This window comes from Erinaceus europaeus, chromosome X (assembly GCF_950295315.1).
Source record: "Erinaceus europaeus chromosome X, mEriEur2.1, whole genome shotgun sequence".
NCBI lineage: Eukaryota > Metazoa > Chordata > Mammalia > Eulipotyphla > Erinaceidae > Erinaceus > Erinaceus europaeus.
The window spans coordinates 69,963,531-69,976,003 of NC_080185.1; the positions used below are offsets into that span (position 1 = coordinate 69,963,531).

The following is a 12,473-nucleotide window of genomic DNA, read 5'->3' on the forward strand; positions in this document are numbered from 1 at the left end:
AGGAACATGCACTCAGCTTATGGTCTCTGCATCAAAACATTTGAGACATTCAATCCATTTTCCCCTCTCATATTAATTAAATAGTTATTTGTGAGATTGTAAGTTAATAGGAGTATATATTAACACAATTCCCACCATCAAAGGTTTGTGTCTCTCTACCCTTTCCTCTCCCACCCCACTGAAACTAACCATCTACCCTTACCCTCCACCCAGAGATTTTTACTTTGGTGCCATACTCCAAACTCAGTCAGATCCTGCTTTGTGTTTCCCTTTCTGTTCTTTCTTTACTTCTGTTTATGAATGGAATAATCCCATACTCGTCTTTGTCTTTTTGAATTATCTCACTTAACATAATTCCTTCTATCTCCATTGAAGATGGGTCAGAGAAGGTGGGTTTATTGTTCTTAATAGCTGTGTATTATTCCATTGTGTCAATATACCATGGCTTTCTCAGCCATTCATCTGTTGTTGGGTACTTGGTTTGCTTCCAGGTTTTAGCTACTACAAATTGTGCTTCTATGAACATGGGTGTACACATATATTTTTGATTGGTTGTTATAGAGTCCTCAGGATATATCCCTAGGAGAGAAATTACTGGGTCATATGGGAGGTCTACTACTAGCTTTGTGAGAGTTCTCCAGACTGCTCTCCAGAGAGGTTGGAGCAATTTACATTCCCACCAGCAGTGTAGGAGGGTTCCTTTGTCCCCACAACCTCTCCAGCATTTGTTGCTGCTGTCCTTTTTGATGTATGACATTCTCACAGGGGTGAAGTGGTATCTCAATGTTGTCGTTATTTGCATTTCTCTGATAAATCAGTGACCTGTAGCAATTTTTCATGTGTTTGTTAACCTTTTGGATTTCTCTGATAATCAGTGACTTGTAGCGATTTTTCATGTGTTTGTTAAGCTTTTGGATATTTTCTGTAGTGAATATTCTGTTCCTATCTTCTGTCCATTTTTGGTGAGATCATTTTGTTGTTATTGTTTTTGCTAAGTTTGGTGTGCTCTTTATATATTTTGGTTAGTAGTCTCTTGTCTGATGTATGGCATATGAAGATCTTCCCCCATTCTGTGAGAGGTCTCTCTATTTGTGTGATGTTTTCTTTTGCTGTGCAGAAGCTCTTCAATTTGATGTACTCCCATTGATTTGTTTTTGATTTAGTCTTCCTTGCAGTTGGATTTGTATCATCAAAGATGTCCTTGAGGTTTAGGTGGGAAAGTGTTCCACCAATGTTTTACTCTAAGTATTTGATAGTTTCTGGTCTAACATCCAGGTTCTTGACCCGTTTGGAGTTGACTTTTATTTCTAGTGAGATAAAGTGGTTCAGTTTCATTCTTCTGCATGTTCAGCCCAGTTTTCCAAGCACCATTTATTGAATAGAGCCTCCTTCCTCCATTTAATATACTGGGCCCCATTATCAAAAATTAAATGTCCATAGGTGTGTTGGGGGTTGGTATGGGCTTTCAATTCTGTTTCATTTCTCTGTGTACCTATTTTTGTTCCAGTGCCAGACTGTTTTGATGATGATGGCTTTATAGTATAGTTTGATTTCTGTGAGTGTCATAATTCCATTCCTGTTTCTTTTCCTCGGGATTGTTTTGGTGATTCTTGGTGTTTTCTGGTTCCCGATAAAGTATGTGGGTTTTTTCACATCTATATTGTTTGCATTCTGGAGAAGGAATGCAGTTAGTGAATTATAGTTCTGTTTACATATATGAGAGTTTACTCTTTGTATTTTTATGAGTTTATGTATCATATGTAATAATATTATATAGGAAATATCTATATAGTCACTAATGGAATATATACACATATATAATATGCACACATATGCATAAATATATTAATGCTAGAACTATACAAGTAAGCCATAACATTTGTAAGTACTAAGACCACTTATAAATTTCATGTGATATTGTGTAATGTGATAATATAGGTATTGGGATGAGAACATGATACTGTTTGTTCACTGTAACACAGCACTGATCTTGTGATAAAGTATTTATTGAGTTTGAAATGCAACAATACACTGTTCATTCCCATTGATAGGCTATATATATATATATATATATATATATATATATATCATAAACAAATACATAATGATTTTTATTTATGTATTTACTTATATGAACAAATCTACTTAATTTGAGTATTTGTAAATTTATCATTCCTATTCCACATATTGACATTACATTAGTTCAAAAAATATTTTTGTACAAACATTTCTCCTGAATATATATGTTAAAACTAGAAACTTTGGTAATTTATGTGATTTTCTAAAACAAAATAAAAATGTTAACAAAAACATATCCTAATCCACTATTGTGCAAGTTTAATTAATTTTTCACCATTAAAAATTTAATATATTAATTTACTTTGTTTGTAAAATTGTACGTATTTGGAAATAAAAATTAAAGTGCAATAATTAGATAGTATAATGTAATATTTCTTAGTGCATATTTTAAGATGAATCACTACTTGATGTAGTAACACAATTGTTACAGTAAATTTGCATATAAATTTACATATTTGCTGATCAAATTCTAAATATCAACCACTGGTATTATTGTTATTAATATTATTTTATTTTTATAAAAGTAATATATATTTATAGATTTGATATATAAAAGTAAGGAGACAAAATAATTATTAGAATACTTTTTTGAAAAATTGAAAAATATTTACAAAATGTAACAAAATATCATTCTAGTATTTTTCTAATACAGACCACTTCAAAAAGTTAATTCATCTTTCAGTGAGGATGTGAGGAAACTAGAAGCTTCATACAGTGATTAGAACTTTGAAAATACCAAAAAACCTCCAGAAATGTAATTCTATAATAGAATTCAAGTGAACTAATAGGAAAATGCATGTCCAGTGATAAATACATTGAAGTATGATCTATTATAGTGAATATTTCCTCCATTGTTATCACTGTGGGTTGGTGCTGGCGCTATGCATTCATCACTCCGGGAATCCACTTTTTGCCTTTATTTTTCCTTTCTATTTGTATTTGATAGGATAGAAAGAAATTGAGAGGATTAGGAGAGGTGAAGAGGGAAAGAAAAATATAGACACCCGCAGACCTGCATCACTACTCATGAAGCTTTTCCCCAGCAGGTGGGGAACATGAGCTCCAACCCAGGTCCTCACACATGGTAATGTGTACCCTCAACAAGGTGTGCCACCTCCGGCCCCCTATAATGAATATTTCTAAAATTTTAGTACCTAGCCATATTAAATTAACTAAGGTATGATATATTCCTACAAAGCCAGTTGTCAAATCAAAAGTTTACAGGTGTGTATTTGTTTAATAACACGGTATTTCCCAGTGTTATTATATATGTGGCCTTTACTATGTTTTCAGGTTTTCACTATAATAAATAAATATGTGATGACTAACACTGCATACAAACTGTGGAAAATCTATGATTTTAAGTATAAATTACCAGATAAAGAGATAAAAGCATTTCTAGTGATGTTGATATATAGTTGTTGGATGAGTTTTAAGAGAGAAGCAATAATATGATTCTGTTAAAAGAATTTTTAAATACTTCTAAAGTGCAAGTCCCTGACTATATTTGACCTTATGAGTTAGTTACTTCTGAATTTGTATAAGAATTAGTGAAATCACCCTTCAAAATACAATTCATCATGTAGAAATTTACTCAATTCTTTCTAAGAACTTTTCAATGATATCATTTTTTTTATCATTTTAGACGTGGGTTGGCAATAAAAGAAGAAAAATGAGTAGTAAGAATTCTGAATCAGGAGCAGCAACAACAGGAACTGTTTCCAGTGCCTCCTTGACAGCTCCAGACATTACTGTCAGAAATGTGGGTAATATTGCTCGACCATCAAGCCAACAGTCTTCTTGGACATCTACCAATAATGATGTCATTGTAACTGGTATATATAGTCCATCTAGTTCATCAAATAGGCAAGGAACAGCTAAAAATACAAGCACACAAATTACAGAAACGCATAAAATTCCTATTCAGAAAACAGTCAGTAAAAATGATAGTGAATTTCAGTTGCATATTCCTGTTCAAAGACAAGTGGGACACTGTAAAAATGCTTCTTTGCTCTTAGGTGAAAAAACAATTATTTTGTCAAGACAGACAAGTGTGTTAAATGCTGGAAACTCTGTATACAGTCACACAAAGAAAAACTTTGCAAATTCTCCAGTTCAAGCTTCTGAGATGACAGTACCTCAAAAGACATCTGTATGTCACAGACCTTGCAAAATTGAACCAGTTGGAATTCAAAGATCATATAAGCCCGAACTCATGGGCATAGCATCAAAAAACTATTATGGGCAAAAGAAGCCTATTAGAGACCCTTATTGTAGAACACAGAACTTGGAAATTCGTGAAGTATTTTCATTGGCGGTTAGTGACTACCCCCAGAGAATTCTTGAAGGTAATGTCCCACAGAAGTCTAGTTCAGCAGAAGGAACTTGTCTTTCCATTGCAATGGAGACTGGAGATGTTGATGAGGAGTATGCCAGAGAGGAAGAGTTGGCATTGATGGGAGCACAAATACCAAACTTCTCAAGATTTTACGAAAATGGCAGTTCCCTTCAAGCTGAGAACCAAAGTACAGCTTTTCCCAGACCAGGAAGAAATATACCAAAATCACAAATGATGAATATTAGAGACCTGTCAGAAAATGTATTTTATCAAAACAGAGACTACCACTTGACACCAGGGACCTCATTACATACAACATCTACTACAATGTACAGTAATGCAAATACATCAAGGAGTAACTTTTCTCCACATTTTTCATCATCAAATCAATTGAGGTTATCACAAAGTCAAAATAATTATCAGGTAAAGTGCAAGTTTATTTCATAAATGTGTTTGAAGACTTATTTAGTGAAAAGAAAGAAAGAAAGAAAGAAAATAAAGAAAGAAACAGAGAGAAAGAAAGAAAAAGAAAGGAAGGAAGGAAGGAAGGAAGGAAGGAATGGAGGGGGGGAGAAAGGAAGAAGGAAGGAAGGAAGGAAGGAAGGAAGGAAGGAAGGAAGGAAGGAAGGAAGGAATGGAGGGAGAGAGAAAGGAAAGAAGGAAGGAAGGAAGGAAGGAAGGAAGGAAGGAAGGAAGGAAGGAAGGAAGGAAGGAAGGAAGGAACTGTGTTGTTGCTCACTTAGTTTTGGAACCTGAATTTCTTAAATCATATTTTGAAGTTACTTTGTTGTGGGTAGGATGGCTATCCCACTCTCTTATAGAAGCCCCGATTGGATACTGAATTCCAAGGAAAAGCAGGTACCCAAATCCCATGTGAAAGCTCTTAGAGAAACCCTGATGGGCTTCCCAAGTCAGAGAAGCTCTCAGGGAAACCCTGTTGGCCTTATAGTTGTCAGGTAGATTAGAAAGGAGGTTCCCAGGCCCAACAGTATGTTACAGCTATTGGGAAAGCCATGGTGGGTTTCTAAGTATGAGGTCCATCATGATAGCTGTCACAGAAGAATCAGTGGAAGCCCTTGATTCAGGTAAGACTATCTTTATTTGTAGAGAAGAAAGGGTTAGAGATACATAGTCAAGCGGGATACCACAGACAGTAAATCCAGCCTCCCAAATCCAAGTACTTATATAGGTTGTTAGTGGGAACCTAAATGTGAACAGATCATGCCATTCTGCTATTGGTCCTTTCAGTGGATGATCATCAATAGATGACCTAAGTGTGCTTCCTTAGCATAGGGTATATCACATTCCATTCCATAATAGTTATCTTTATCCTGACCCTGATGTTTCTACATCTGGTTCAGGAGACCCTTCCCCCAAGACCTCTGTCTGAACCTAGAATACCGCTAACAATTTGTGATTTTTGTTTTGAGGTGATAATTTAGGATTAACTTTTTGATGAATATTATGTTTTTTAGTCATGATTAAAAACTTCAAGTGATTCTTTGGGGCTGGGTGGTGGTGCTCCTGGTTAAGCTCACAAATTACAGTGCACAAAAACTCGTGTTCGATTCCCCAGTCCCCACACACAAGGAAAAGTTCCATGACTGTTGAAACAGTACTGCAGATGTCTCTGTGTCTCTCCCTCTCTACCCCCCTCCAATCCCAATTTCTCTCTGTCTCTATTCAATAATAAATAAATAAATTTATTAAAAATTAAATTAAAAGTTTGTTTCCATGGAATATAGTTTTGTTTATATTTTATTGGTTTAACATTGGTTTATAATATAAGATTTTAGGAGTATAGATTCACGTCTATAGATGCATGTGCATACAGTTCACTATACTATCACCAAGGTTCTTTTGCTGTCACATTAATTGCACATCTCTACCTGATCCCCCCTTGCAACTCCCACACAGCTCCCTCTGACCAACAGCATAGTTTTTATAGTCTTACATTCAATTTGACTGCTATTATATTTTTAAGTTGGCTTGTGTTAGTCATTTGCATTTCATAAATGAGTAAAACTGTTTAGTACTTTTCCCTTTTTAATTTTTTCACATTGCATAATTACCTCCGATTCCTTTTGCCACCAGTGTTATCACTGGGGCTCGGTGCCTGCATGAAAAATCTACCACACAAGGTGGCCTTTTATTTATTTATTTTTTGAAAGCAAAGAGAGATATTAGGAGGGGAAGAGGAGGTAGAGAAGCAGAGTGAGAGAGACACCTGAAATACTTACTATACTGCTCAATGAAGCTCACCCCACTCCCAACAGATCCTTGCACATTGTAATGTGAACGTTTAACCACGTGTGCCACCGTCTGGTCCCTGCAGCCTTTTTTTTTTCCTTATTATACAGAGAAAAATAGCAAAATAAAAAGAGATTCAGAGAGAGAAATACATATACAGCACTGTCCCACTGCTCATGAAACTTGTTGCCTGGAGCTGGGGAATGAAGTCTTAAACCTGGTTCCTCATAAGTGGTAAATTGTGTATGGTACCATGTGTGCCACAGCTCAGAACTCCAGTATTGATTATATGGCCTTTATTATGTTGAGTCATGTTCTTTCTATCTCTAATTCTGTAAGGGGATTTGTATGCATAGATGTTGAATCTTGTCAAATCCTTTTCAGCATCTATTAATATAATCATATGGATTTGGGGTGGGGAGACGGCATAATGGTTATGCCAAAGACTGTTATGCCTGAGTCTCTGAGCCCCCAAGTTCATTACCCAGTCTAGTATAAACAAGATCTGAGCAGTGCTCTGGTTTCTGTCTCTGTATCTTTCTCTCTGTATCTCTTTTTCATGAAAATAAGCAAAATATTTTAACATAAATTTATCTTTGTTTTGTGTGAAGTGTTGTATTGCATTGATTCATTTGTTTATGCTGAGCTCTCCTGATGTGCCTGAAATGAAGCCCACTATGCCATGATAAATTTTTTATATACATATTTTTTCATTTTTTATTTGTGATTAATAGTTACAATATTTTAAGATTATAGCGTATAGCTCCACACCACACCCACCATCAAAGTTCTGTGTCCCTACCATCCCATCTCCCAAAAATAACCATCACAAATCTTAGAAACAGTTTGCTTACTTCTGTGTTGTATTTGGTTTAGTTTTTTTTGTTGTTGTTTGTTTTGTATTTTTGCAACTCTATTTGTATCAGTTCTCTAGATTTCACAAATTAGTGAAACCATCTGGTCTTTCATCTCTAATTTTCCTAAACATAATCATCTCCAGTTCTATACACTTTATCTCAAAGAACATTGTATCATCTTTTTATTGCAAAGTAGTATTCCATGGAATATATATCTCATAATTTCTTTGGCAAGTCATCTGATGATGGGCATTTGGGCTGCTTCCACTCTTCAGCTATTGTGAATAACACATCTATAAATAAAAGAGTGTATAAGTCACTTTGAATTAGTGTTTGAGCGTCAATAACTGTACTGTACATGTATCCATGTAAATTTTCTCCTTGTGTCGATGACTATACTGTAAACCATTAACACCCCAATAAAATGATAAATCATTTATAGTGTTCACGTTTATAGGAATTGCTATGGTTTTATATGCCTGCTATTAATATTTATATATAACTTTTAGTTAATTATAAGCTTTTTTCAGTTCACTTGGTTAAATATTTTTTCTGTAAGAACTTTACATATCACAGAATTATACCAATTTATAGATGAGTATTCACAAATAATCCAAGCTAATTAAGCTCTAGTTTTTATTGATTTAATAATAAGACCATAGGATATGAGGGGTACAGTTCCACACAATTCCCAGAACTACATATCCAGTTCCTTCCCTTGATAGCTTTCCAATTCTTTAACCTTCTAGGAGTATGGACCCAGAATCATTATGGGGTGCAGAAGGTGGGAGGTCTGGCTTCTGTAACTGCTTCCTCACTGAACATAGGCATTGACAGGTCAATTCATACTCCAGCCTGACTCTTTTTCTCTAGTGGGGCAGTGTCTGGGGAGGCGGGGCTCCAGGACTCATTGGTGTTGTCTGCCTAGCGAAGTCAGGTTGGCATCATGATAGCATCTAGAACCTGGTAGCTGAAAAAGAGTTAAGATATAGGGGCCGGGCAGTAGTGCAGTGGGTTAAGCACACTTGGCGCAAAGCGCAAGGACCAGTGTAAGAATTACAGTTCCAGCCCCGGGCTCCCCACCTGCAGGAGGGTCGCTTCACAAGTCTGAAGCAGGTCTGCAGCTGTCTATCTTTCTCTCCTCCTCTGTCTTCCCGTACTCTCAATTTCTCTCTGTCTTATCCAACAACAATAATAATAACAACAACAATAAACAAGGGCAACAAAAGGGAAAAACTGGCCTCCAGGAGTAGTGGATTTGTAGTGCAGGTACCGAGCCCCAGCAATAACCCTGGAGGTGAGAGAAAGAAAGAAAGAAAGAAAGAAAGAAAGAAAGAAAGAAAGAAAGAAAGAAAGAAAGGAAGGAAGAAAGAAGAAAGGAAGGAAGGAAGGAAGATATTAAAAAATTAAAAAAATAAAATAAAAATAGATATAAAGCAGAACAAATTGTTGACTAATCTCGAACCTAAAGTCAACAATATTGCAGATGAAGATTTGGGGTTCCCGTTTTGGAAAAAGCTAGTAGATCTGTTTTAGGTATATTTCAAAGGGCCCATGACCCTACTGGTTTTCTTGCTTGAGCCTGACATCTTATGTGCAGATATCCTAAGTTATTGTCTGGGGGGATAGTATCATAGTTGGAAAAAGGACTAGAAAGCTGGATCAGGGAAGAGAGTAGCTCCCAAATATGGGTAAAATTATATTACTATTGTTAACTGTAAACCCCATCGATTTGATCTGGGGCCTATAGTAAGCACAGGAGCTTATGTAACCTCTGCATCCCTGTAGGTCTAAGCTCGTATCCTGTGGTCATGGCTGGGAACATTCCAGGCTGCACTAATTTCAGGACCCATCATCCTCAGGTGATAGGTAGAGTATGTTTTCCAACCTCCCTTTGAAGAATGGAACATTCCCTACCATTGTTGATCCACATCGAGGGCAAGGTCCTATAGGGGCCCAGAAAGAGGTCCATTATGTTGTTCCTGATAGAGATGGCTAGTGACAGTGGTGAGAGGGATCTGTTAGAGGTCTCGGTCCATCATGTCTGTGTGGGAATCCTAGGACTCCCTGAGTAGGGGCCCAGATGATGGGGTGGCCTGGTGATGACTAAAGAGTCATTATTAAAGTATGCCAGTCTCTTGCCCTTATCCCTCTGGGAACATGGACCCAGGATCATTATGGAGTGCAGAAGGTAGAAGGTCTGGCTTCTATAATTGTTTCTCCTCTGAACACTGATATTGGAAAGTCAACCCATACTCCTAGCCAGACAGGTTTATCTCTATTTTTAGGAGTATTCCTATTTATTTCACATATATGCCTTATTTACTAAAACTGAACATTAGTTTACTTTGTAAATATAAGATTCAAAATATAGGCAAAATGACAATAAATTTTACATTATAATTTATTTTTAAATTTCTTTATTGGGGGATTAAAAAGTTTACATTATAATTTCTACAGATTTTTTAAATTACTACTAGGGTTATCACTGTGGCTCAGGGCCTGTACAATGAATCCATTGCTTCTGGTAGCCGTTTTCCCCCCTTTAAAAAATGCTTGTTTTGATAGAAACAGAAAATGATAGGGAATATTGAAGAGAGACAGGTGAGAGACAGAGAGGCAACTGAAGCACTGATTCACCATTTGGGAAGCTTTCCCTCTGCAAGTAGGGACTGGGGGTTTGAACCTGTGTCCTTGTGCATGGTAACATATTCAGCTGGGTGCGCTTCTGCCTAGATTCTCTACAGAAACTTCTTTAACAACACTCAGTTCACCATTTAAAATCAATTATTTAATTATAAACTTCAACTCATAATTAAATGTCACTCCTCAATTTATTAAAATTGCTTGAAAATATATCCTTTAAGTTATGATATCATTTGCTGGACACACAAAAAAGCTCACTTAGAGAGTAGGCTGCTTTACTTTGTGTATGACCCATAATCAAAATCTGTGCTTGCTGTATTGAATTATACTGTATGCTGTCGATTTGTTTTCTACTCTCTAAGATGCTCTATCTCAAAAAAAAAGTGCAATTAATTTTCTTTTTTATTTTGAATTGTCACTAGGATTACCAATGTGGCTTGGTGTCCACGCAATGAATACTCCGTTCTTGGTGGTCATTTATTTACTTTTTTACTTCCTTTTGTTGAGAGAGAGAGAGAGGTAGAAGGAGAAAGAGAAATTGAGAGAAAAGGGAAAAGGAGACACTTGCAGAATTATTTCACCACATGTGAAGCTTCCCTTCATGTTGGTGTGAACTAGGGATTTGAACCCAGGTTTTTGCATGTGGTAATGTGAGCTTTACTGGATGCATCATCACCTAACACTTATTTGTTGTTTTCATAATTTGTTTATACCATGTCTATACCTATACTTTTATGTAGGTGAATTATGAGCTCCAAATCATATAGAAGGTCTGTGACTAGTGACAGTAATCTTTTATATGAAATTGACTAAATGAGTATATTGTACTACTTCTTTTATATTACTAATGTATAGGTCACACTGAATGTGAGCTATCAAAACAAAAGAAAATAAATTTTACTGGTATATTTCCATCACCATTACAGTGTTATGATTTGACTTGTTAGTCTGAATAAGTGTTTGAGAGAGAATAAAGTATAAAAGGAAAAATTTAAAGTACTTCCCAATACTTGTGTGTCCCAAGAAAAAGGGTACTTCAGTTTAGGCTGACTTGAATTAGAATTCATAAAACACCATTCTCTCTCTAAACACTTCCTGGAATTCTACTGGAGTACCAGATATCTCCTTGTTTAGCAATATTAATAATAGGTTATTTAAATCTTGTTACCTTCAGGGTTTCTACTTAAAATCACATCTTTGTAGGATGAATAAATTTAATCGGCCATTATACAGTATAAAGGCTACAGTTTAATTATTTTACATTCAAATTATTCCATAAATCACTGGGCTTATACTACAATATACTACATTTTATTTTATGCATTTCCAAAGCACACTTCTGGGTCCCAGCAATGCCATAGACATGTTTTTGAATTTCTAGAGGAACTTGAAATAATTTTAAAAACTTTCTCACACGGGAGCCTGTTTAAATATTTTTTAGTGATTTAATATTGGTTTTCAAAATTGTGACAGGGGTACAACTCCACACTGTTTGCACCACCAGAGTTCTAGAGTTCTGTGTCCCCATTCCCTCAACTGGAAACTGCAGTAGTTCTCCTAAAGTCACAGATATGAGTCAACTATTATTTCTTTGATTTTTTTTTTTTTTTTTTTTTTTGCCTCCAGAGTTATCACTGGAGCTCGGTGCCAGCACTAAGAATCCACTGTTCCTGGAGGCCATTTTTTTCATTTTTTAATTGGATAGGACAGAGAAAAATTAAGAGAGGATAGGGAAGATAGAGAGTGGGCAAAAAAGACACGTGCAGACCTGCTAAGTCACTTGTGAAATGGCCCCCTGCAGGTAGGCAGCCAGGAGCTCTAACTAACCCAGATCTTTAGGTAGGTTCTTGAGTTTCATAATATGTGCTTAATCTGATGTGCTACCACCCTGTCCCCTTATTTCTTCTTCTTTTATATTAGTGATTTAATAATTAACATTACTATAAGATAACAGGGGCACAGTTCCCACCACCAGAGTTCTGTGTCCCATCCCCTCCATTGAAAGCTTTCCTATTCTTTATCCCTCTCTGAGAGGATGAACCAAAATTCTTTATGGGATGCAGAAGGTGGAAAGTCTGGCTTCTGTAATTGCTTCTCAGCTGGGCATGGATGTTGGCAGGTCAGTCCATACCCCCAGTATGTTTCTTTTATGTTTATTTATTATTGGATAAAAAAAGAGAAATTGATAGAGGAGGGGGTGATACAGACAAAGAGAGACAAAACGGCATGTGCCGCCCTGCTTTACCACTTCTGACGCGTTGCCCCTGCTGGTGGGTTCAGGGGCTTGAACCAAGGCCCTTGCA

General features: G+C 36.2%; 1 protein-coding gene across 1 annotated transcript in view; it reads left to right on the forward strand.

The window, feature by feature from the left end:
* HDX (highly divergent homeobox) overlaps positions 1–12,473 on the forward strand; it is a 235,935-nt gene that overhangs the window by 75,252 nt on the left and 148,210 nt on the right. The window contains exon 3 of the mRNA XM_007534009.2: positions 3,725–4,840. Coding sequence (XP_007534071.1) covers positions 3,725–4,840 — 1,116 coding nt within the window. The remainder of the gene's footprint in view (positions 1–3,724; positions 4,841–12,473) is intronic.